The following is a 25848-nucleotide window of genomic DNA, read 5'->3' as shown; positions in this document are numbered from 1 at the left end:
CTCATCTGTAGAAATCTGAAATAGTTTCAGTGATGCTGCAGCCAAGAGATCCAGGCTGGTTGACTTCATCTACCTGTTCCATCCTCAGCCCCTCCTGTGCAGGTACCTGTACCATCTCTACCTCTCTCTTTATAAGAGTGTTTTGATTGATCCAGAGGCAGAAAGGGAGAAAAAGAGAGAGAGAGAGAGAGAGAGAGAGAGAGAGAGAGAGAGATGTTATGTGATGGTCACTTTTGTAAGACAGTTTTCAGAGTGTTAAAGGAATAACATGATGTCCTCACACCCTCGGCTTGGAAGGGCAGGTCAGGCCCCATGACTACCGTCATCCTCTAGCTAAAAAATATCTCGTCCAGACATCAACATTTTGCAAATGTAACCAGTCCACTGATTGATAATGTACTATTTCATCATAAGACTACACTTGTTTCTATATCACATTCTGTGATATTAATACTAAAGAGCTGGAGAGAAAATTCTCACCAAGAAAAGAATTGTCAAAAATAGTAGCATCTCCAAATCATAGGCTCTGTGCAGCTCCTATAAGACTGAGGGAAAAAGCCCTGAGAAAGAGCTCATGCCAGCGAGTATCACCATGGCCACTCGCAGCACCAGGCTTCCAGCTCTGGCACCCATGGGAGATGCTAGGGCCTAGTGCAAGCCTCTGGAGGAAAGCCATCTCCCCCTCAGTGTCTTTACATCTTAAAAGAATAAAAGTGACCAGAGGCCCAAGGAGAGCTATAATGGCCTGGACATTCAGATGAAATCCATAATGTGCCAAGTTTGATGCACTCTATCATATGTGCTAGAGTGATTCTGTTTCTCTCTCACACATACAGAGAGAGAGAGACAGAAAGACAGACAGACAGATAGACACACTCTCTACCCCACCCAACAAACCCCTCTTATTTATATGCCGACACTTCAGTGTGGCCAAGAGCAGTGAGCAGCACATAGACCACCATGCATAGCATTTTCTTTTCAAGCCACAGGTCAGAAGATGGCTCACACGGTATAGCATACATCATGGAGTGTGTGAGGACATGGCTTAGAAACACTGACACACACATGCACATAGCAGCCTCAAGACAAAATGAAATACTGAAAATGTAAACCCCTTCTGCCAATTCCGATCCAATAAAATCACATGCAATGCATCATGAAGCAATTTAAGACAATGACTCTATATCCCTTCTGTGTTAATCCCACAAAGTATAACATTAAAACCATACTGATGGGCTTATGCATCAAAAGGAAGTGTCTTTCCTCCACAAAGAAAAAGAAGTCTTCAATATATATAAATCAAGTAATGTACTGAAAGAAATTCTTTGTGAACAAGAAACATATTGGTAACCGCGTGATGTGAAGACAACATAAAGCAAATTCCAAGGCCACTTTAAGGTCTAACAACTTCACAAGAGATCAATGCACTAAGACGCACCCGGTAGCAAATACGCTCAGGCCCGAGATCTATCAGGCTCATTCCTGCAGCCAGGAGCAAGCATGCTGACACCCAAGGTGGGCAGTGTGCTGCTTTGTCCTGTGTGTGATCCAGGTTTGGCCAGGTCCCCACCGTACTGGAGAAGCCCTGGCTGCTGTGGTTTCTTTCACTGTGAATCTCCAGCTCTAACTGAATACGAATTCTGGGGCCAGGTGGCTGCACCTGGCTAACTGCACAGACTCCCATGCACAGGGACCTGGGCTCATGACTCCATACCCCATCTGCAAGGGGACAAGCTTCATGAGAGGTAAAGCAAGTTTTCAGGTGACTCTCTGTCTCTCTCCATCTCTTCCTCTTCCTTCCCTCTCAATTCCTGGTTGTCTCTATCCAATATATAAATAATATTTTTAAATTAAAACAGAATGCTATCACCACTTTTCTATATTTCTTTAAATTTTTTTATAAAAAGGAAACACCGACTAAACCATAGGATAAGAGGGGTACAACTCCACACAATTCCCACCACCAGAACTCCGTATCCCATCCCCTCCCCTGATAGCTTTCCCATTCTCTATCCCTCTGGGAGCATGGACCCAGGGTCACTGTGGGGTGCAGAAGGTGGAAGGTCTGGCTTCTGTAACTGCTTCCCAGCTGAACATGGGTGTTTACAGGTGGATCCATACTCCCAGTCTGTCTCTCTTTCCCTAGTGGGGCGGGGCTCTGGGGAAGTCAGGCTCCAGGACACATTGTGGGGTCACCCATCTGCCCAGGGAAGTCCGGTTGGCATCAAACTACAGCACAGCAGGCTGTCAGCAATGCCTGAAGAGAAACAGGAAGACTTTGAGAATAAAAATAGCCCCCACCTATGCAAAGGGGATGCATCACGAATGGTGAAGCAGGTCTGCAGGTGTCTGTCTTTCTCTGTCCCTTTCTATCTCCCCTTCCCTTTCAATTTCTCTCTGTCCTGTCCAATAATGACAAATAGAAGAGAGAGAGAACAAAAATAGCCAAGAATTTACGAGCAGCATGTTAATAGGGAGATGGAGACAGCTGGCGTGCCTGACCCCCCAAGTACAGTGTGAGCTGAGGGCCAGCCAGGTCACCTGGGAGGGCCCTGCCCACCCTGCACAGCCCCCATCAGGCCTGACCCCCCAGGAATGGCACCCAGGGTCAGGCCTGCCCCCACTAGGGCACGGGGGCTCTGCCATGGTACCCATGGTCTAGCCCTCCAGGGCGCAGGGGAGCTCTGCTGCCCTGCTGATTGCCCACCCTCCCTCTCATCTCTGCCTCACCTGAAAGGGCTGTCCTCACGTGGTGACGACGCAGTGCCACACAGAAGCGTGTGTCCCGCCTCTGTTGTTATTGCCGGGCCTGGCTTCACGGGCGGGTAACAGAGACGACACATCTCAGCACCACAGGGCTCACCTGTGTCCTAGCCTCCAGCTGCTGTTCTCATGTCTAGTGTCTCAGGAAGCCAGGCAGGTATCTCCCACACACAGGTGCCTCTCCACACAGGTGTCTCCCCACATGGGTGTCCCCCACATGGGTGCCCCTCACACGGGTGTCTCCCCACACAGGTGTCTCCCCACACAGGTGTCTCCCCACACGGGTGTCTCCCCACACGGGTGTCTCCCCACACAGATGTCTCCCCACACAGATGTCTCTCCACACAGGTGTCTCCCCACACAGGTGCCCCTCACACAGGTGTCTCCCCACACGGGTGTCCCCCTATACAGATGTCTCCCCACACAGGTGTCTCCCCACACGGGTGTCTCCCCATACTGGTATCTCCCCACACGGGTGTCTCCTCACACAGATGTCTCCCCACACAGATGTCTCCCCACACGGGTGTCCCCCTATACAGATGTCTCCCCACACAGGTGTCTCCCCACACGGGTGTCTCCCCATACTGGTATCTCCCCACACGGGTGTCTCCTCACACAGGTGTCTCCCCACACAGGTGTCTCCCCACACGGGTGTCTCCCCACACAGATGTCTCCCCACACAGATGTCTCTCCACACAGGTGTCTCCCCACACAGGTGCCCCTCACACAGGTGTCTCCCCACACGGGTGTCTCCCCACACGGGTGTCCCCCCATACAGATGTCTCCCCACACGGGTGTCTCCCCGTACTGGTATCTCCCCACACAGGTGTCTCCCCACACGGGTGTCTCCTCACACAGGTGTCTCCCCATACGGGTATCTCCCCACACAGGTGTCTCCCCACACGGGTGTCTCCTCACACAGGTGCCCCTCACACAGGTGTCTCCCCATACTGGTATCTCCCCACACAGGTGCCCCTCACACAGGTGTCTCCCCACACGGGTGCCTGTCACACAGGTGTCTCCATGTGAAGCAGCAGGGTGGGAGTTCTGTGGTGGGCAGTGAACTCATGCATCCCCTATGAGGACTCTGGGGTCCCTATGTGGGTTCTGGTGTCCTCAGTTGTGTCCTTCATGCCCAGCCAGGTCAAGACCAAGGCGGGTGGCCCGGAATCTGTGGAGACATGTCTCACGCCTGGCCACTCAGAGGCCAGCTGCCCCCTGCCTGGCTGCCCGCCCTCGGCAGGTGAGGATGACAGGAAGAAGCACCCAGGGAGCCGTGTGCAGGAGGGAGGCCTCTTTATTCAGGCAGCAGGTGTCCCCAGCCCCCACAGTCAGGGGTGGCCCCACTCTGCCCTCCCTGCAGCACACCCCTGAGGGGACCTGGAAGGTCCACCCTGCTGCCCCCGCCCTCCCGGCATGGCCAGCAGTAACCCCAGCACAGTGAGCCGACGGCCAGGGTCAGCATGGGGGCCCCTCTCCGGCCGCCGGGGATCCCAGGGGCCGCCTGAGGATGAGGGTGACGGGCCCGTCGGGCAGGCCCTTGATGGCGCTCCAAGCCTCGAAGCGCGTGAGGCCCCGCATGGCCATGCCTGCCAGCTGCACGATCTCGTCCCCCGGCTGCACGCCATCCACCGGTCCCAGGGTCGCTGCTGGGGGAGAGGAGGGCCGGGTGCTGATGGGGACAGTCACCCCACCCCTCACAGCCCAGGGAGCCAGGTGCCTGGCCAAGGACCCACCCCAGGGCCCCCGGGCTCTAGACAAGGTCAGTGAGGTTGCCAGAGCCAGAGCTGTGTTTGTGATGCAGGCCAGCTACTGGGCACAGCTGCCCAGCCTTGCTGCCCAGGACACCGGGGCACCACAGAGTGACCACTCCAGCCTCTGGCTCCTCCTCCCTGGTGTTCTGAGGTCTAGGTGTTCGACAGCCATGCATCTGCCCTCACCCCAGGTCAGCGTCTACCCAGACCCCTCCTCTGTCCCCCACTGTGCCCCACTCTGCATGGGGCTGGAGAGGCAGCCAGGGCCTGGACAACTTCCTGTGTGACTGCTGGGGGTCATGGGGCCTCCTCAGGAGGCCCGTGTCCCCCCAGGGCTGGCGGCACCCCCTGCAGACAGCAAACGCCAGGGAGCCTGTGTTCTCTGAGCTGGGACAGGCTGTTTACTGGGGAGGCTCTGGATGGATTCCCCACTTTGTAAAAATAAGATGTATTTAGGGGCCAGGTGGTGGCGCACCTGCTTGAGAGCACACATATTACAGTGTAAAAGGACCTGGGTTGGAGTCCCCAGTCCCCACCTGTGGGGGAAAGCTTATAAAAAGATATATTTGGGAGTTGGGTGGTAACGCGGCAGCTTAAGCGCAAGGATCGGTGGAAGGATCCTGGTTCAAGCCCCCGGCTCCCCACCTGCAGAGGAATCGCCTCACAGGCGGTGAAGCAGGTCTGCAGGTGTCTGTCTTTCTCTCCTCCTCTGTCTTCCCCTCCTCTCTCCATTTCTCTCTGTCCTACCCAACAACAATGACAGCAATAATAACTACAACAATAAAGCAACAAGGACAACAAATGTGAAGAAATAAATAAATAAATGTTTTAAAATGTTTAAAAAGATACATTCATTTACTCTTATAAGAAACTAACAGAAACCAGAGCACATGCAGTGTCAGGCTTCCAACGTGAGCCTGGGGGTCTAACCACAGAGCCACCTCCCAGCAATGGTGTCTCCTCAAGCACTGAAATAAATAAATAAATAGTAAATGAAAAACAAAAATGGCCTCAAATCTGCCCACCACCTGGAAACAAGCCCACTAGGACGGGGATGGGGCCTCTGAGCTCCGGGGTCATGCAGTCCCCTGCCCTGTCAACATCTGGCCGTGGGGACAGGCCGTGGGGGCTCGGTAGAGGGAAGGGAGAGGGAGGTATCGCCCACCTTTGAAGATCCTGTTGATGGTGAGAGGCTTGTCACCAAGCAGAGAGCCCTTCCCTCCCTCCAGGCTGAAGCCCAGGCCAGCAGAGGTCTTCTCCAGGGTCACTGAGCACAGCAGGGCCTCCTCTGCAGGAAAGACAGCTGTGAGGACAGACAACTAGCACACCTGGCACTTGGGCTCTGCAGGGACCTGGGCTCTGTGGGCACCTAGGCTCTGTGGGGACCTGGGCTCTGCAGGCACCTGAGTCACCTGAGCTGGTCTCTTGCCTATACTCACACACACACAATCTCACACTCAGTCACACACTCACACACACACTCACTGACACACACATCACAGTCTCATACACACACGCACACGCACACGCACACGCACACACACACACACTCACACGCACGCACGCACAGCCTGGCCCCCATCCCTGAGTCGCCCCCCCCCCCCCCCCCCCGCCTCACAGCTGCATCCTGGCCGGGTGCAGGGACTTACCAGACCGCAGGGCTTCCTCAGCTGCCACATAGGCTGAGGGGACAGAGTCGGTGGAGGTGCCGAGGCCAGGTGTGGCGCACAGGGGCGTCCTGGTGACGATGACAGCCTGCCGGGGGCCCCGCGCTTGCCGCAGGATGGCCAGGGCCTCACCGTGCGTGGCGCCCTTGAGGGACTTGCCGTTGATGGACAGTACCTCGCTGCCCTTCTGAACCGTGCCCTCCTGGGCGGCCAGCCCCTCAGGGAACAGCCTGTGCACCTGCAGGCAGAGCCGAGCCAGCATCCGGCATCCCTCCCTCTGCACCTGCAGAGGCCTGCTGGCCCCCGGCACCACACCTCCACCCCCGGCACAAGCCCCTCAAGACCAGGATCCTCCCTGGGGACACTCACTGTGACCACTTTGTTCTCCAGGTCTGCTCCCCCCGCCAGGCTGAAGCCCAGGCCGGCCCCCTCCTCCTTGTGCAGCACTGTGACATGGACGCAGTCCAGCTGCTACAGAGATGGACACCAACAAGGCTCTCTCTCTGCTGGATACTCAGCCACACTGAGGCCGGTTGTGTCCACCCAACAAGCTCCAGGCTGTGTCCACCCAGATAAGCTCCAGCCCAGAGGTCTGTGTCCACCCAACAAGCTCCAGACCAGGGCTGTGTCCACCCAACAAGCTCCAGGCCAGGGCTGTGTCCACCCAACAAGCTCCAGGTCAGGGCTGTGTCCACCCAACAAGCTCCAGGTCAGGGCTGTGTCCACCCAACAAGCTCCAGGTCAGGGCTGTGTCCACCCAACAAGCTCCAGGTCAGGGCTGTGTCCACCCAACAAGCTCCAGGTCAGGGCTGTGTCCACCCAACAAGCTCCAGGTCAGGGCTGTGTCCACCCAACAAGCTCCAGGTCAGGGCTGTGTCCACCCAACAAGCTCCAGGTCAGGGCTGTGTCCACCCAAACTCCAGGCCAGGGCTGTGTCCACCCAACAAGCTCCAGGTCAGGGCTGTGTCCACCCAACAAGCTCCAGGCCAGGGCTGTGTCCACCCAACAAGCTCCAGGCCAGGGCTGTGTCCACCCAACAAGCTCCTGGCCAGGGCTGTGTCCACCCAACAAGCTCCAGGCCAGGGCTGTGTCCACCCAACAAGCTCCAGGCCAGGGCTGTGTCCACCCAACAAGCTCCAGGCCAGGGCAGTGTCCGCCCATCAAGCTCCAGGCCAGGGCTGTGTCCACCCAACAAGCTCCAGGCCAGGGCTGTGTCCGCCCAACAAGCTCCAGGCCAGGGCTGTGTCCACCCAAATCCAGGCCAGGGCTGTCCATCCACACAGACTTGCTCCATACTATGGAGCTGTGTCCACCCACACCAGCTCCAGGACAGTGGTTGTGTCCACCCAACTGCCCCCTGATCCTGGCTCTGCCCCTGGTCCAAGCTCCCAGGTGGTCCTCAGCCCATGTGCCTGTGACTGACCCTGGCTGCCCCCCCAGGGGTCACAGCTTGCCCCACTGCCTGCCCAGGTGTCCCCCTGGACACTGACCTTCAGTGTGGCTCCATCCAGCACCTTCACCTCCTCAATCAGTTTCTCCAGCTCCTCAGGACTCAGAAGGGAGACAACAGACTGGACGGGTGAGGGGGAACGGGGAGTGCGGTCCTTGGCCTGGGGCTCTGGGCAGCCCCCCGAGATCTCCCTCAGCTCTGAGAGGCTGTTGTGGGGGGACAGAGCTGAGATGGGTGCCTCTCTCCAGGGTGTGGGCTGCAAGCGCAGGGCGCGGGGCCAGGCCTGCAACACCCACCCGTTCTGAGCAGCACACCCACCTCCTGCCCCCACAGTAGGCCGCTTCCCCAGCTGCCCCCATTGTACTTGCTACAGACACACTGTGTACTGTGTGAGGAACCACTTCAGTGAGTGGACACACCATCCCAGAAAGCCCCTCTGCCCAGGAGCTACAGCACAGTGTCCACAGCTCTGTCCATCTAGGAGCTGCCCAGCCGGGGAGCAACTCAAGGCTCTGCTTCTGGGACCTTGGCCAAGCCTACCCCCTTCTGCACACACACAGACACACACAGACAGAGACACACATAAGCACACAGGTACCCAGAGAAAAGCACACACAGAGACACCGGCACAGGCACATAGACAGACACATATAGACAGGCACAGACACACAATCACATACACAGACACAGAATGACACACACAGACACACAGACACATACACACATTTGGAAAGGTGGGCCCCGTGCCCAGGCAGGAGGAAACAGCTGAGGGTGCAGACACTCACCTGAGGGAGAAGCCTGAGTCAGGGCTCAGGGACTCTGGGGGCCGGCGGGGACCCAGGCAGGTGAGTGGGGGCCCCAGGCCAGGGCTGGGGGGGCTGGACAGGCACAGCAGGGACCTGAGCATTGCCGAGGACAGCCTGCTGCTGAGGGCATACAGGCTGCTGGGGGGCTGGCCCCCTGCCGGGGGCTCCCAGGACCCGCTGCGGCTCAGCGGGAAGCTCCGAGCCCGCTGCCCGACCGGCTTGCCCGGGCGGCCCCCCGCCTGTGGGCTCAGCAGGGTGGGCTGGGGGTCAGGGGCCAGGGGGGGTTGCGGCCCAGATGCATGGGGGGGCGCCACTGCCAAAGGTCCGGCGGTGAGGGGGGCCTCTTGCACCCCAAGATCCTGTCCCCGGTCTGTTCCCCTGGGGGATGGGGCCCCGTCCCCATCCCCATCCCCCACGGGGCTGGGGAGATTGGGGCTGAGTCTCCAGATGCCTCTGTGGGGTGCTTGGGGACACCCCAAGGTCTCAAAGTTGCAGATTCTCTGCTTCAGGGAGGCGGTGGTCCTGGGGGACCCCAGGGAGCTCAGTGTAGGTACTGGGGTGGCACCATCCAGGCCGTGGCTCCGCAGGGCCTTCAAGCTCTGGCGAAACCAGGCTGGCTTGGGGGCCACGGGAGGGCCCCTCTTCACGGTGCCGCCCACCTGCTGCCGGGCTCGGGGGGACCCCGTCACTGTGTCCGGCACCACGTCCATGCCCGGGCCAGCACTGAGCTCCGGCGGCCGGTACCCAGGGGGCTGACTCGTGCCGGGGCTGAAGAGGCTCTTGATGCAGTCAGAGATCCTCACCCAGGGGTCCTCGGCCACCGTGTCCAGGCCCAGGTCCAGCCGGGCCTGCCTCCTGAGCTGTAGGCGCCTCGAGGGGGCCGGGGGAGCCTCTGGGGAGACAGAGACACCCAGCTGGACAAGACTGCCAGCTCCTCTTCCTCCCAATCAAGGACCCAAGTTTGCTGGAGAGGGCCCTGGGGCAGAGCTAGCCCTGGGGCTGGAGGGCAGGAGCAGGGGCCCTGGGTTGGGGGGAAAAGTGACCCAGAGAGAGGTGGTTTGTGGGCTCAGGTGATCCAAAGCGAAAGGGTCCTAGGTGTAGGTGACCCCAGTGGGAGGAGGGTTCTGGGCTCAGGTGACCCAGAGGGTCTGGAAAGGAATGCAGATGAACCAGCTACTCAATTCTGCCAGCTGCACTGGGGCTCCAGAGGTAGCAGGGGACCCTGACTCCCTCCTGCATGGAGTGAGGGTCCGAGGGCCACCCTGCCCCATAGCCAGCAGACCCCGGGCAGCTGCAGGCCAGCGGAGGACCCTGCCTCTCAGGAGCCCAGGCTGAGCGACAATGAGCTGTTACCACCTGTGGGAGCCCTGTGGGGTCTCCCCCCGCACCCCACTCCCTCCTTTCCTGTCTGTCCCTCTCCCCCTGCCTTCCTATCTGTCTTCTGTGTCGCTTCTCTGTCCCCAGGAAGCTGCTGTGGGCACTGAGGGGGCCGCTGTGCAGGACTCTGCTGTCCACAGGCTCTGCTACAGTGCTGCCCCCTCCCTCCTGCCCCAGCCTGGTCCCCTCCCATCCCGGCTCACTGTCTACCTGCTGCAGCCTGGGCCCTGCGGGGGGGGGGGGGGGGGGGTGAACCCACCCACCCATGCTCTGCTGCCCAGGACCAAGATGGGCCTGACCCAGCCAACACCCGGGGTCCCTGGGCACACAGCCAAGGCCAGGTCCCACCGAGCCGAGCCTCGCAAAGGCCCCCTCAGCTCCCTGGGCTCCTCCCACAGACGCAGACGGGGTGCCTACCTGGCCTTGCACCTTGGCCCCCAGGAGGGCCCCCCAGACACAGGCTCGGTAGGGTCAGGCCTGTGGGTTCTGGGCGACAGGCCTTGTGGGGGGCTGTCTGGGCCCCAGCTTCCTGCCCTGGTGGCAGCGGCTCCCCGGCTTCCTGTGGTGTAAACAGGAAGTCAGACAGTGTCAAAACCCCACTGAGCTCACACCTGTGGCCCCACCACGCCTCTGTCCCCAGGCACAGCACCCAGGGCCCCTGACTCCCGGAAGGCCCCCTGCCTCCAACCACCCAGCAGAGCCCAGAGACAGGGCCGTTCTGGACAGAACAGTCTAGAAGCAGAAGGCGGGGTGCTGCCTCCACTTCCTGTTGCCCCTCTCTTTTCACTTCCCCTTCTGCAGGCAGCAGGGGCTTTGGCGCCCAGACGGGGTCAGCAGCCCGGGACAGCATGTCCAGCCTGGGCAGCACTCCAGAGAGTGCAGGGCCTCCCAGGATAGGTCACAGCCCACCTGTCACCCCAGGGCATCTGCCTCTGACCCAGGCCCCTGAGCTAAAGAGAATCCGAGAAGGCAGGCTCCTCAGGCCCCTGAGACCCTCACACCGGCACCCAGGCAGCCAGGACCTCCTGCAAATCAGCTCACCCCACCCCCAAACACCCCCGACCCACTCTGGTCTCCTCCAGTCCCACAACAGCCCCCAGCTCCCCTCACCAGTCCCCCAAGCCCCCCTGCAGCCTAGGCACACCCACAGGGCTCCTGCTGGGGAGGCATGTCCATGTTCTCCCATGTCCCCATCCCATGCCCCTCCTTCATGTCACCATGTCCCTGTCCCCGTCCCCTCACCTCCCAGGTGCCTGCTCTCTCACCTGGCTGCATGTGTGCTGCACCATGCTGCTTTCTGGAATCTTCTGAGGGTCACTGTGACTTTTAAAGTGCTTGCAGGGTGGGGGCCTGGGTTTGGGCGTGCTGGGCTTCCACCCCAGGGTCTCCAGGGACTTCTTGGGCCCCAGCGGGGGATCTCCCAGGGGCGGCCCAGGTTCCAGTGCCTGGGAGCTGCCCTGTGGATCCAGGGGCAGCCGCCCACCACCACCCGGACTCCCCGCCACGCGGCCGTCCTCACTGCCCACTCGGGCCACGTGGGGGCCCAAGGTGTCCTGCCCAGGCGAGGGCCGCCCATGCCAGCTGCTCTCCAGACGCCTGCCCGCTGTGGGACACAGGGACACTGGGATGCTGGAGGTGCCGAACACCCACAGGAACACTCGCCCGTGGGAGGCAGGGAGCCCACCCACCTTCCAGACTCCACTGTGGCTGCTCCTTCCTCAGCCTCGCACTCTCCAGGGCCCGAGCCAGGGCTGCCTGCAGCTGCTGCCCCCACACCTAGGAGACAGTGCTCAGAGCAGCCACCAGGTGCACCAGGGAGCACACCAGGCGCACCGGGGAGCACCCCACCAGGACACCCGAGGAGCACCCTCATCAGGCGCACCAGGGAGCACCCCACCAGGACACCCAGGGAGCACCCTCACCAGGACACCCAGGAAGCACCCTCACCAGGGTACCCAGGGAGCACCCTCACCAGGACACCCAGGGAGCACCCTCACCAGGCGCACCGGGGAGCACCCCACCAGGACACCCGGGGAGCACCCCACCAGGGCACCCGGGGAGCACCCTCACCAGGGCACCCGGGGAGCACCCTCACCAGGACACCCGGGGAGCACCCCACCAGGGCACCCAGGGAGCAACCCACCAGGGCACCCGGGGAGCACCCCACCAGGACACCCGGGGAGCACCCTCACCAGGGCACCCGGGGAGCACCCCCACCAGGCGCACCGGGGAGCACCCTCACCAGGGCACCCAGGGAGCACCCTCACCAGGGCACCCGGGGAGCACCCTCACCAGGGCACCCGGGGAGCACCCTCACCAGGAAACCCGGGGAGCATCCTCACCAGGGCACCCGGGGAGCACCCTCACCAGGGCACCCAGGGAGCACCCTCACCAGGGTACCCAGGGAGCACCCTCACCAGGACACCCAGGGAGCACCCTCACCAGGACACTCAGGGAGCACCCTCACCAAGACACCCAGGGAGCACCCTCACCAGGGCACCCAGGGAGCACCCTCACCAGGGCACCCAGGGAGCACCCTCACCAGGACACCCAGGGAGCACCCTCACCAGGACACTCAGGGAGCACCCTCACCAAGACACCCAGGGAGCACCCTCACCAGGGCACCCAGGGAGCAGCCTCACCAGGGCACCTGGGGAGCACCCCACCAGGGCACCCGGGGAGCACCCCACCAGGGCACCCGGGGAGCACCCCACCAGGGCACCCAGGGAGCACCCTCACCAGGGCACCCAGGGAGCAGCCCAGGACCAAGGAGGCTTGCTCCTCAGATGGGTGTGGGGTTCCCAGAGCATGGGAACGAGTATGTAGGCCTGCAGCTGGCAGAGTCACCCAGGCAGAGCCCTGGCTACCCCACAGTGCTGGCCACGGGTCCAGGTGAAAGCAGGGCAGACCCCTGGCCAGGAAGCCAGCACCTTGGATGCCCACAGCCACCACGGCCAAGGCAAAAACACCTGGCCACCAGGAACGCGGGGGCACGACCAGGGGTTCTGGCCTCACCTGAGGGTGCAGGTGCCGGCCCACAGTGAGGGGCACGGGCCCGGGGCTGCAGCGGCTCAGCAGGGCGTGAGTCTCTGTGAGGGACAGTCCGGACACAGGGCGGGCACCTACCTCCAGCAGCTCATCCCCACACCTGGGCACAAGGAGGCAAAGTAAGGGCGGCTGGGCCGGCACCCACACCCGCACTCAGGCAGCACCCAGCATCTGCCACCCACCACCCAGCACCCCAGCACCCAGCACCTGCCACTCAACACCTAGTACCTGCTACCCACCCACCCCAGCACCCAGCACCCAGCTGAGGTCACCCGCTACCCACCACAGACCTGCTGCTCCCACCTGCCCACAGTCCCTGAGACTCACCCCTGCCTCAGCCACCTGCCTGCCCACCCCAGCTTTGCCTTGGTGATGCCAGAGGACGCTCTGACCAGCAGGACTAGGGGAACACTGCAGAGTGGCCACATCCAGGAGGACCCGGGGGTCACAATGCCCACACACCTGGGGGCCTTGAGCTGACCATGCCCCCCACCAGGCCGCCAGCGCTGCCCCCAGGACACGCTCAGGCCAGAGGTGGACATACCGCAGCCGGCCATCCAGGTGCGCCACAGATCCGGGTGCCAGCATGTGCACAAAGATGCCCGACAGGCAGCCTAGGTGGGGGACGTGGCACAGCCCGAGGCCCAGGCCCACGCCAGGCTCTGCAGGCAAGACCAGGCTGCACTCGCTGCCTGCTGCCTACCTCCCACTGCCCACTGCCCGGCCCCCAGGATCCCCCAGGGACACCTTCCCGCCCGGCCCCGGAAACAGGTGCACATGTGTGCAGTGCTGAACTGCATCCATGTGCTGGGTCCCCCTGCCTGCAGCCCTGCAATGGGGGATGGTGGTACCTTTGTGCAGCCACACCTCCAGCAGGGCCCTGCAGGTGTGTCCTACAGGGCTGCATGGGGGCCCCATGGCCAGGGAGCTGTCCTCACCGGCGCTCAGGGAGCGGCAGAGTGGGAAACACGCAGGGACACCCCCCCAGGGTGTGGCAGGCAGGCGGGTGCACACCGTGAGGGTAAGGGGCCCCTTCTTGGCCTGCTGGAGGAAGGGAAGAGGGAGCCAGGGGTCAGGGTGGGAGGGGCGGCCAGGTTCTGGACATGGTCACCCTCCTGTAGTAAAGCAAAAACACACTGTGGGGAAGTGACCACAACAATGGGATCTGAGCTCAGAGCCAACCAGCACCCAGGGGGCCAGGGGAGGCCCAGCCTCTGCCCGGCCGGACATGGCTCTAAGCTCAGTGCCCGGCCAGTGTCCAGGGGGCCAGGGGAGACCCAGCCTCTGCCCGGCCGGACATGGCTCTAAGCTCAGTGCCCGGCCAGCGTCCAGGGGGCCAAGGGAGACCCAGACTCTGCCCGGCCGGATATGGCTCTAAGCTCAGTGCCCGGCCAGCGTCCAGGGGGCCAGGGGAGACCCAGCCTCTGCCCGGCCGGACATGGCTCTAAGCTCAGTGCCCGGCCAGCGTCCAGGGGGCCAGGGGAGACCCAGCCTCTGCCCGGCCGGACATGGCTCTAAGCTCAGTGCCCGGCCAGCGTCCAGGGGGCCAGGGGAGGCCCAGCCTCTGCCCGGCCGGACATGGCTCTAAGCTCAGTGCCCGGCCAGCATCCAGGGGGCCAGGGGAGGCCCAGCCTCTGCCCGGCCGGACATGGCTCTAAGCTCAGTGCCCGGCCAGCGTCCAGGGGGCCAGGGGAGACCCAGCCTCTGCCCGGCTGGACATGACTCAGATGAGTGTCTGGGGGCAGGGGAGGCCCAGCATGATGGCGAATGGAGGGCTGGGTGGCAGTGGGACTGGGGCTCACCCTGAACTTGTGCAGGGCATCCTGGTGTGTCAGGCCCAACAGGGACTCTCCGTTGAGCTCCAGGATCTCATCGCCTGTGTGCAGGGACAGCAGCTCTCACAAGGTTCAAATGCCCACAGGCTGCAGGGCATGGATGAAGCGGGCAGAGTCACAGGGGACATGGACACAGGGGACAGAGAACAGCCCACCCCTCAGGACAGAGACCCCAGTGGGGGAGCTGCCCACCTTCCTGCAGCCGCCCATCCGCAGCCGCTGCACCCCCAGAGAAGATGGTCTTGATGTAGATGCCCAGGGGACCATGGCAGCTGTCCTGGCCGCCCACAATGCTGAAGCCCAGACCCTGGGGAGCAGGCATCAGGGTGGAGGAGCACTGCCAGGCCAGAGACAAGCCCGAGCCACCAGGGGCCCTCTGGAGGCCACAACCTGACCGCCCCCATCCCCAGCCTGTTTCCCCAGTGGCTCTGCTGTCCTCACTCTCGGCTACTCGGACATTCAGGAAAACAGGAGCAGCTAGCATATCCCCCGGTACCCCAGAGCCAGAGGCGGGCTGCCCCTGCACCCTTGCACCATCCCCTTCAGAGCCGTCTCCCACCTCTGGACCCCATGGACACAGGACACTCACCTTGGCCTGGCCCTTCATCAGCACCACGCTGGAGATAACTGAGACCTGCAGGCCCTGTAGTGAGGCCAACTGCACTGAGCTCAGTGACCGCCGGGGCTGCCAGCCGCCCTGCAGGGCCAGGGATTGTCAACCTGGTCAGCAGGGGTCAGCCTGGCCAGCGGGGGTCAACCTCACCAGGGACCATCAGCCTGGCCAGCAGGGGTCAGCCTGGCCAGCGGGGGTCAACCTCACCAGGGACCATCAGCCTGGCCAGAAGGGGTCAGCCTGGCCAGGGACCATCAGCCTGGTCAGCAGGGGTCAGCCTGGCCAGCGGGGGTCAGCCTCGCCAGGGACCATCAGCCTGGTCAGCGGGGGTCAGCCTCACCAGGGACCGTCAGCCTAGTCAGCGGGGGTCAGCCTGGCCAGGAACCATCAGCCTGGTCAGCGGGGGTCAGCCTGGCCAGTGGGGGTCAGCCTCGCCAGGGACCGTCAGCCTGGCCAGTGGGAAGGATTCAGTCTGGCCCAGCCAGGATAAGCCTGGCCAGCAGGGGACGTACTCAGGCCTGAGCAGACCAATGCAGGGAGTAGCCCCACCCTGGGGACCCCACCGAAGGACCACCCACCAGCCAGAGACCCTACTCCAGCCCCCTCTCACCCCGGTCTGGTCTGACGGCCGGTCCAGCTGCTGCGAGAGGGCCTTCCTGCCCCCACACAGGGAGGAGGGAGGCCAGTGTGAGGAGGCCAGGTCCCCAGCCAGCAGGTCCACTTCTGCTGGGCAGTAGGGGCTGATGCCTGGCCGGCAACAGGGGAGAAGAGGGGTGCTGCTCACAAGATGCTCCCCAGAACCTCCACCCTGGCAGTGAGGGTGAGAGTGGGTGTATGAGGGTCTGTGAGCCTGGCACTGAGCTGTGGGTGTGGGCAGTGTGAGTGCCAGGTGTGTGGAGGCACTGAGCCTGCAGTGCCTGCTTCTCACACCTTCCCATCCACGCTCCCCGCAGGGTTCTGACCAGTCCTGCCCCATGGCATTCTGCCTGCAGCAGGCAGCAAGCAACAGGGGACGCCCGGCCCATCCTGCCCCATCCTGCTCCTGAGGTGGTGGAGTAGGACCAGGGGGAACAACAACATCAAATGTCTGAAGTCAGAAGGGACACAGCCCTGTCTGTCCGTCTGTCTGTCTGTCTGTCTGTCTGTCCGTCTGTCTGTCACTGGCCAGATGACCCAGCACGGTCCTGGGCTCCAGGATGCCCCCCACTGCCCGGACCCCCATGAGACACTCTGGCAGCAGGGCCTGCATCTATCCCCTGCACCCTGCATCCCTGCACTGCATGCCCTCCCTGCACGCCGGGGGTGGGAACACTCACTGCTGGAGCTGCTGTGAGCCCTCTGCTGACCAGCTCCAGGCAGCAGGAGGCCGCCTCTCTGAACGTCTGCTGTTCGAGACTTTTCTCGGGATAAAGCCACAGAAGTTTCCTGCCAAACACACGCGGCCTCTAGTCAGTGGCCACAGGTGTACGGACCCGGGGGCGCCAGATGGAAGGCCTGCTGGGTGCAGCTCTGCCCCGGGCCTGGGCTTTTCCCGGGTGAGTGAGCGAGTGAGTGCCCCCTACCAGCCACTAGTGTACACAGCCCTCCCGGAGGGTGCCCTGCAGCTGAGCACCCGTCCAGGCATCCATGCCCCCCCAACCCTGTGCCAAAGCCCATGAAGCAGGACCCTGTGGGGAGGAGCCAGTGGGTACAGGCCAGCTCCTGGCCTGGGAACCCACCGAGCTCAACCGTAGGGACTCCCTCCTGGATGCTGAGATGTGCCCCCACCGCTGGGTGAAGGCCCGCTCAGTCCCTGCCCACCAGCTCCCACGCCTGACCGTGGGGGCTCTTCTTAACAGCCTGCAAGGGCTTCCCCAGTACCTGGCAGGTGGCTGTGGGAGACCCCTTAGACTGCTTCCCCCAGAAACACCCCACGAACCAACCGTGATCCCACCTGGCCGGAGGAGGCCTGAGGGATAGGAGGATAGGGTAGCCTGGCTCAGCTACCCCGGGAAACCTGCCCCCTGCCCCACCACCCTGGTGACAAAGCACAGAATCCAGGTGACAAGGGACACAGGGGTGACTGAAGGCAGATAGCCCATGCTCGTAAGCAGAGGAAAGGATTGAAGAGACCTCCCTCTCTCACCCTGCCATCACCTATCACTCCCCCCAGCTACCACCTGGGTGCCCTATCTGCCATTCCCAGATCTGTGATGACAGGGGTCTCTGTGACGTGGCATGGGGACACAGAGCAGGAGGCTGGGGATGGGAGGAGAGACTAGAGAGAGAAGAGGAGGGAGGAAAAACTAGAGGAGATGGGGAGGGGAGACTAGAGGGGGAAAGGAAAGGAGGGCAGGCAGTGCGGCACGGCCCTCTACAGGACAGCAGCGGGCAGCCCAGCCCATCCTTGTCCCCCTTGGGCCACCCCCAGCTCCCCAGGTGAGCTGCCTGCCCACACAGGAAGCCCCATAGGCTGCGTCCTCGTGTCCAGTGTGAGCTGAAGTGAGTCTGTCCTCAGGAGCAGCTGAGGCTAGACACAGCCAGCAGCAGGAAGCCTTCCCCATCTGCCTGGACAGACGGCCTCACAGTGTCAGCTGCCCAGACCAGGACATCACAGAGCAAGGCCTAGAGGGGGGTGCAGGGCTGTGCAAGGGAGTGGTAGCCTGGGGCGTGCAGGCTGCTCCCAGGAGGCCAGGTGCAGGGTGCTCTCATAGCCCTGCCACCCCTGAGGGGAGCACCCAGCCCTGCCACCCAAGGGGAGCACCCAGCCTAGCCACCCCTGAGGGGAGCACCCAGCCCAGCCACCCCTGAGGGGAGCACCCAGCCCAGCCACCCCTGAGGGGAGCACCCAACCCTGACACCCCTGAGGGGAGCACCCAGCCCTGACACCCCTGAGGGGAGCACCCAGCCCTGACACCCCTGAGGGGAGCACCCAGCCCTGACACCCCTGAGGGGAGCACCCAGCCCAGCCACCCCTGAGGGGAGCACCCAGCCCAGCCACCCCTGAGGGGAGCACCCAACCCTGACACCCCTGAGGGGAGCACCCAGCCCTGACACCCCTGAGGGGAGCACCCAGCCCTGACACCCCTGAGGGGAGCACCCAGCCCTGCCATCCCTGAGGGGAGCATCCAGCCCTGACACCCCTGAGGGGAGCACCCAGCCATTACACCCGAGGGGAGCACCGAGCCCTGCCACCCCTGAGGGGAGCACCCAGCCCTGACACCCCTGGGGGAGCACCCAGCCCTGACACCCCTGAGGGGAGCACCCAGCCCTGCCATCCCTGAGGGAAGCATCCAGCCCTGACACCCCTGAGGGGAGCACCCAGCCCTGCCATCCCTGAGGGGAGCATCCAGCCCTGATACCCCTGAGGGGAGCACCCAGCCCTACCATCCCTGAGGGGAGCATCCAGCCCTGACACCCCTGAGGGGAGCACCCAGCCCTGCCATCCCTGAGGGGAGCATCCAGCCCTGACACCCCTGAGGGGAGCACCCAGCCCTGCCATCCCTGAGGGGAGCATCCAGCCCTGACACCCCTGAGGGGAGCATCCAGCCCTGACACCCCTGAGGGGAGCACCCAGCCCTGACACCCCTGGGGGGAGCACCCAGCCCTGCCACCCCTGGGGGGAGCACCCAGCCCTGACACCCCTGGGAGGAGCACCCAGCCCTGCCACCCCTGAGGGGAGCACCCAGCCCTGACACCCCTGGGGGGAGCACCCAGCCCTGCCACCCCTGGGGTGAGCACCCAGCCCTGACACCCCTGGGGGGAGCACCCAGCCCTGCCACCCCTGGGGGGAGCACCCAGCCCTGACACCCCTGAGGGGAGCACCCAGCCCTGACACCCCTGAGGGGAGCACCCAGCCCTGACACCCCTGGGGGGAGCACCCAGCCCTGACACCCCTGGGGGGAGCACCCAGCCCTGCCACCCCTGAGGGGAGCACCCAGCCCTGCCACCCCTGGGGGGAGCACCCAGCCCTGCCACCCCTGAGGGGAGCACCCAGCCCTGCCACCCCTGGGGGGAACACCCAGCCCTGACACCCCTGAGGGGAGCACCCAGCCCTGACACCCCTGGGGGGAGCACCCAGCCCTGACACCCCTGAGGGGAGCACCCAGCCCTGACACCCCTGGGGGAAGCACCCAGCTCTGACACTCCTGGAGGAAGCACCCAGCCCTGCCACCCCTGGGGGGAGCACCCAGCCCTGCCACCCCTGAGGGGAGCACCCAGCCCTGACACCCCTGGGGGGAGCACCCAGATGCAGGGACAGGGACCAGGGGTGAGCACCCCCAGAGGGAGCAGCTGCAAGGAGATGCCACAGGAAAGAGCATCAAGGTGAGGCAGGAAGACACCAAGGAACAAAAAGCTGAACTAGAACCACCAGGACAACGTGTCACCGGCTGGATTCCTGCCAGCCGGGCCTAAGAAGGAAGAGAACAGGTCAGGGAGCTGAGAACTGCCCCAAATTAAAGAAAGGAAGACAGACAAAGGGCAGAGAAGATTGAAGGGGGGGAGAGGAGGAGGGAGGAGCTGAGAGGGGGAAAGGGGGAGAGAGAAGGGAGGAGGGAAGAGAGAAACGAGAGAGCAGGAGGCGGGGCCTGGGCTACAGATCCTCTGTGCACAGGGCGCACCCTGCTCAGTGGGTCTCAGCTGTCACGCCTCCCTGTGAAGTTTTCCCCAGACCTGGAAGGTCCTGTGAAGGTCCCTGACCACCCCAGAGTCCTGGCGCATAGGCAGCCTGCTCCTGGCCAGGGGGGCCCTCGCTTCCTCCCCTGAATTCACCCCCAATTGATACAGGCCCCCCAGACGCTGGTACTCTAAGTGTGGCCATAACCTCTCATGGTTGGGTGGGCAGGAGGGTGACTGAGCTCGAGTGTGGCCTCCCATGGCTTACCTTCCATGGCCATGGCCTCCCGTGGCCCCCATGATGTGGCCTCCATAGCTGTGGCCTCCCATGGACTCTGTGATCTCCCATGGACTCTGGCCTATTGTGGCCTCCCGTGGCCTCCTGTGGCTCCTGTGATGTGGCCTCCTGTGGCTGCCAATTGACTAGTCTCCCATGGCCTCCCGTGGTCTCCCATGGCTCCCGGGATGTGGCCTCCTGTGGCCATGGCCTCCTCTGGCTTCCAATTGACTACAGCCTCCCATGGCCTCCCGTGGTCTCCCATGGCTCCCGGGATGTGGCCTCCTGTGGCCATGGCCTCCTCTGGCTTCCAATTGACTACAGCCTCCCATGGCCTCCCGTGGCCTCCCGTGGCCTCCCATGACTGTGGCCTCCTATGGCCTTACTTGGTCTCCCGTGGCCTCCTATAGCCTCACTTGACCTCCTGTGGCCGTGTCCTCCGTGTCCTCCTATGGCTGGGGACAGCAGCACAGCTGCGGGCCCCCCAGGAAGGTGAGCACCCCCCCCAGGAGCCAGGGTCCTCAGAATCCGGGGCATGTGGTCACAGGGCAGTGGCCCCCCAGGCAGTGGTCCAGCAGTCAGCCCTCCATGTGAGACCGGGCCCTGACTGCGGTCCCCCCCACCTTCCCCAGCAGGCGTGCAGTGGAAGGACCCTACCCTGGTCCAGCAGTCAGCCCTCCATGTGAGACCGGGCCCTGACTGCGGTCCCCCCCACCTTCCCCAGCAGGCGTGCAGTGGGACGACCCTACCCTGGTCCAGCAGTCAGCCCTCCATGTGAGACCGGGCCCTGACTGCGGTCCCCCCCACCTTCCCCAGCAGGCGTGCAGTGGGAGGACCCTACCCTGGTCCAGCAGTCAGCCCTCCATGTGAGACCAGGCCCTGACTGCGGTCCCCCCCACCTTCCCCAGCAGGCGTGCAGAGGAAGGACCCTACCCTGGAAAACGGCCTCCAGCAGCGGCGGGCCCCCTCCCTGAGGCCCGGCTGCACCCTGGGGGGTTCCTCCTCGGGGCGCGAGGCCTCCTCAGTGTGGGCACGGCAGAACATCAGCACCCGCGAGATGGCACGCAGCCGGGCCGAACGCCTCCTGCCTGTGCAGCTGAGCGACCCCAAGGTCAGCGTCCAGGGTGAGCTGCCTGGCTGAAGCTCTGGCCTTGGAACCCCAGCCACTGCCTCCTGTGTGCCTGCAAGGAAAGGAGACAGGGAGGCCACAAGACATGATTCACGGGTAGAGGACAGAGGACAGGGGACAGGGGACAGAGGGGGCAGGGGACAGAGGGGGCAGGGGACAGAGGGGGCAGGGGACAGGGGACAGAAGGGACAGAGGGGACAGGGGACAGAGGGGACAGGGGACAGGGGACAGAAGGGACAGAGGAGACAGAGGGGACACGAGGCAGAGAGGACAGGGGACAGTGGGCACAGGACAGAGGATACAGGGGTCAAAAGTGACAGAGGAGACAGAGGACAGAGAGGACAGAGGACAGAGGGTTCAGGGAACAGAGGGGATAGGGGAAAGAGGAGACAGAGGCAACAGAAGGGACAGAGGGAACAGGGGAGACAGGAGACAGAGGGAACAGAGGGGATAGGGGACAGAGGGAACAGAGGGGATAGGGGACAGAGGGAACAGAGGAGACAGATGCAACAGAGGGGACAGAGGGAACAGGGGAGACAGGAGACAGAGGGGACAGGGGATAGGGGACAGAGGGGACAGAGGGAACAGGGGAGATAGGAGACAGAGGGAACAGAGGGGATAGGGGACAGGGAACAGAGGAGACAGAGGGGGTAGGGGACAGAGGAGATAGAGGGGACAGAGGACAGAGAATGCAGAGGGGATAGGTGACAGAGGAGACAGAGGGGACAGAGGACAGAGAATGAAGAAGGGACAGCAAACAGAGGAGACAGAGGGGATAGGGGACAGAGGAGACAGAGGGGACAGAGGATACAAGAGACAGAGGGGACAGAGGGGACAGGGGTGCTGGTCCCAGACAAGAGACTGAGGCAGGGGGTTTCTGGCCCTCAGCCTATAGGGTCAAGGGAGCAGTGTGTGTCTCAGAGGCCCATGTGGAGTTCTGGGGCACAGGCAGCCCCCTGCCTCTCTTCTGCAAAGCCCCATCCACACAGCCAGCACCCTCCTGCTCCAAGTGTAGCTCCCAGAAGGGCCTGAGCAGAGGCCAGAGGGGGCAGGGCAGGGGATGGAGCCTAAGGGACAAGGGAGGAGGGACAGGAGTGGGCAGGCAGCCCTGACTCCATGAGCCATAGAGCACAAGGGTACTGGGCCCAGGCGCCTGGGCACCCACTGTCTCCAGGAACAAGGAGACTGCACCAGGCACGTACAAGGGGAGCAGACTCCTGCCCAGACCTGCCCGTCTCCCCTTCAGGCAGTCCAGGCCGTACTGCCCGCCTGAGAATGGGTGGGCATGAAAGCATGAAGGCAGGGCTCAGACCTCTTCCCCTCCAGGTCTAGCACCCTCGGGCCTGGGCCCATGTCCTGGCCAATCCAGCTCCTCCCCTTCCCTCAGAGGGTCAGCCAGGCTGGGCAGCTGCAGAGGCCACAGCAGAGGCGGGGCTGGATCTCGCCTCCTCAGAAAAATGAATCAGACTTTTGAAAAGCAGAGAGGGAGCAGGACTCAGGCCTGGGATGGGCAGGGCCAGGGTGCAGGCTGGGGTGGGGCCAGGGGCCAGGGTGGGCCAGGGTGCAGGAGGGGCTGGGTGAGGGTCAGGCCAAGGCGCAGGCCAAGGGCCAGGGTGCAGAAGAACCCTTTCACTACAGAGAGTTTTGAATAGGAGGGGCCAAGGCGGCTGGAGCTGCCCCCACCTAGGGCCCAGCGGGGGGGAGCAGAGAGCTGGAGGCAGGAGGCAGGGCGGATCCCCATCTGGACGGGAAGCCCCAGAGCCCTGGCTGAGGGGGCCTGGCCGCAGATACCCCCAGCGCCCCTCCCGGGCCTCCCAGGGCAGCTTGCCTCCACTCTTTAGTTTCCCGTCGCGCAGTGGGGAGCAGCCCCCACACCAGGATCATGGGGCCAGAGGGGCCTCAGCCCAGGTCCATCTGCACAGGACACCGCAGGGAGCCCCAGCCCCAGCAGCAGAGCTGGCAATGCAGGTTCCAGGCTGAGCCCCTGCTGGTCGCCCCCCCACCCCCCCGGCCAGTAACTCTGCAATTTGACTTGGGGTGCCTGCTTTGGGGGCCACTCAGACAGACAGCCGCTCACACCTAGGCTTGAGTTCGGTCCTCCACACCCCGGCCACCCCTAATAAATCTAAAAGCAGAGGTCAGACAAAAAGGAAAGTTGCCCACGTGTGGGGTGACCATGGAGGTGACCACAGCCCCCCACACATGGGGATGACCACAGAGGCCCCCACACACGGAGCTCCCCAGACCTCCAAACACACACAGAGCCCACCCACCCACCAAGCAGCTCCTGGAAGCTGAGCGTCCAGCCAGGTGGTCAGGAGCCTGGGGGGCTGGAAGCCAGGAAGCCTGGTGCCAGTTCAGGACGGCCAGAGTTCCTCTGTGCTGGGGGGAGAGACTCCCCAAGGTGGAGCTCCCTGAGGTGGAGCTCTGGGAGGAACAAGGGGGCTCCCCGAGGCGGAGCTCTAGGCACCCAGGGGGAGACGGAGCCAATGACCAGGCCCTGGCATCTACTCCTCAGGGCTGGACACCTTCCCCACAGCCGAGGACATGGCTGGGACCCAGGGGGGCTGCTCCCCTACCTGCCTGCAGGCAGCCCTGCCCCTCAGCTCCTGCTCTCAGCATGGGAAACTGCATAACTGAGCAGGGCTGTGGGGTTCCAGCTGGCCTGTGTGGCCCTGGGCAGCTCCTCTCTGCTTAAGGAAAACCATGTGTGCTGGGGAGGGGGCCAAGGAGGGCCGGGAGAGGTGGAAGGGGTGGGTAAGGTGGACCAAGGGGGGAGCTAAGGGAGTCTAGGGAGCTGGGGGCCTCAGGGGAAAGCCAGGGAGGTAGAGGGGGGAGCCGAGAGGGAGAGGGTGGGGGGATTAAGGGTGCTAGTGAGCTGAGGGGGCAGAGGGGTGGGGGGGGCTGCCAGAGCCCATTTCTGCCTCCTGCCATTGAGGATGCTGCCTGGAGGGAGACCTCAGGGACCCCACAGCCTCCCACCAGTTGCAGGGCCCGGGGCCTCCAGGCTGCTCCAGCTACCAGCGAACCCCTGGGACAGGATCCCACCCCCAGAGACACAGGAGCCCACCAGGTCTGAGGCGTGGGGTGGGCTCAGGACCCCCCGCACCAGCACCCACAGGCTCACCGCTGCTCCTGCGCAGGGACGACCACTTCTGGAGGCTCATGACAGGCAGGACGGACGGATGGACAGACGGGTGGGTGGCAGGATAGGATGGCCAGACGGGCAGGCAAGAAGGCAGGCGGGAGGAAGGACAGGATGGGATGGACAGATGGGAGGGCAGGCGGGTGGCAGGATGGGGTGGACACACGGGCGGACGGACAGGCGGGCAGGTGGGCAACGGGCCCTGGAGCCGCTCTTCCTGATGGGAGCAGGGCGGCCGTCCCTCCACTCCAAATGCCAGCCTGCCGGCTGCCAACAGCAGAAAGGTCAGCTAGGCAGAGGGCCAGCCGGCCCCGGGGACTCGTGCTGGCCGCGGGCGTGTCCACTGTGGCAGGAGTCTGAGCCAGCCCTGACCGTGTGAGTCACTCTCTCCTCCACACACCATGGCCCCGCCTCCCGGAGGGACAGCCTGCACCAGCCTTAGGGAAGCCCGGCCTGGGGTGGCACTGCACTCGGTGCTGACATCCCTCCTGCTCCCACTGCCCACTGCCCACTGCCAGGCCCATCCCTCCTGCTCCCACTGCCCACTGCCAGGCCCATCCCTCCTGCTGCCACTGCCCACTGCCAGGCCCATCCCTCCTGCTGCCACTGCCCACTGCCAGGCCCATCCCTCCTGCTCCCACTGCCCACTGCAGGCCCATCCCTCCTGTTCCCACTGCCCACCGCCCACTGCCAGGCCCATCCCTCCTGCTCCCACTGCCCACTGCCAGGCCCATCCCTCCTGCTCCCACTGCCCACTGCCAGGCCCATCCCTCCTGCTCCCACTGCCCACTGCCCACTGCCAGGCCCATCCCTCCTGCTCCCACTGCCCACCGCCCACTGCCAGGCCCATCCCTCCTGCTCCCACTGCCCACTGCCAGGCCCATCCCTCCTGCTCCCACTGCCCACTGCCAGGCCCATCCCTCCTGCTCCCACTGCCCACTGCCCACTGCCAGGCCCATCCCTCCTGCTCCCACTGCCCACTGCCCACTGCCAGGCCCATCCCTCCTGCTGCCACTGCCCACTGCCAGGCCCATCCCTCCTGCTGCCACTGCCCACTGCCAGGCCCATCCCTCCTGCTCCCACTGCCCACTGCCAGGCCCATCCCTCCTGCTCCCACTGCCCACCGCCCACTGCCAGGCCCATCCCTCCTGCTCCCACCGCCCACTGCCAGGCCCATCCCTCCTGCTCCCACCGCCCACTGCCAGGCCCATCCCTCCTGCTCCCACTGCCCACCGCCCACTGCCAGGCCCATCCCTCCTGCTCCCACTGCCCACCGCCCACTGCCAGGCCCATCCCTCCTGCTCCCACCGCCCACTGCCAGGCCCATCCCTCCTGCTCCCACTGCCCACTGCCAGGCCCATCCCTCCTGCTGCCAAGGGCAGAGGTGA

The 25848-nt window shown here is 63.6% G+C and overlaps 1 protein-coding gene across 14 annotated transcripts; it reads right to left on the bottom strand.

Annotated features, from left to right (window-relative positions):
* Positions 1 to 4042: 4042 nt before the first annotated feature.
* IL16 (interleukin 16) lies at positions 4043 to 24953 on the bottom strand. Of its 14 annotated transcripts, none has more exons than XM_060179598.1 (18): positions 24443 to 24953; positions 21122 to 21367; positions 15924 to 16066; positions 15290 to 15397; positions 14893 to 15007; positions 14668 to 14741; positions 13717 to 13909; positions 13410 to 13527; positions 12833 to 12965; positions 11506 to 11593; positions 11083 to 11438; positions 10235 to 10376; positions 8420 to 9332; positions 7675 to 7840; positions 6554 to 6655; positions 6167 to 6422; positions 5683 to 5820; positions 4043 to 4412 (listed from the first exon to the last, which is right to left on the bottom strand). In XM_060179598.1, the coding sequence occupies exons 1-18, from the start codon at positions 24480 to 24482 to the stop codon at positions 4222 to 4224; spliced, it is 3522 nt and encodes a 1173-aa protein (XP_060035581.1). In that variant the 5' UTR covers positions 24483 to 24953; the 3' UTR covers positions 4043 to 4221. The 14 variants fall into 14 exon arrangements, with proteins under 14 accessions (XP_060035581.1, XP_060035586.1, XP_060035576.1 ...); XM_060179603.1 differs by having other exon boundaries at positions 24435 to 24453; XM_060179593.1 differs by lacking the exon at positions 24443 to 24953 and adding an exon at positions 23895 to 23960.
* Positions 24954 to 25848: the final 895 nt, after the last annotated feature.

Source organism: Erinaceus europaeus, chromosome 20 (genome assembly GCF_950295315.1).
Source record: "Erinaceus europaeus chromosome 20, mEriEur2.1, whole genome shotgun sequence".
In the NCBI taxonomy this organism is placed as follows: Eukaryota; Metazoa; Chordata; class Mammalia; order Eulipotyphla; family Erinaceidae; genus Erinaceus; species Erinaceus europaeus.
This window is presented reverse-complemented; position numbering and strand designations above follow the sequence as displayed.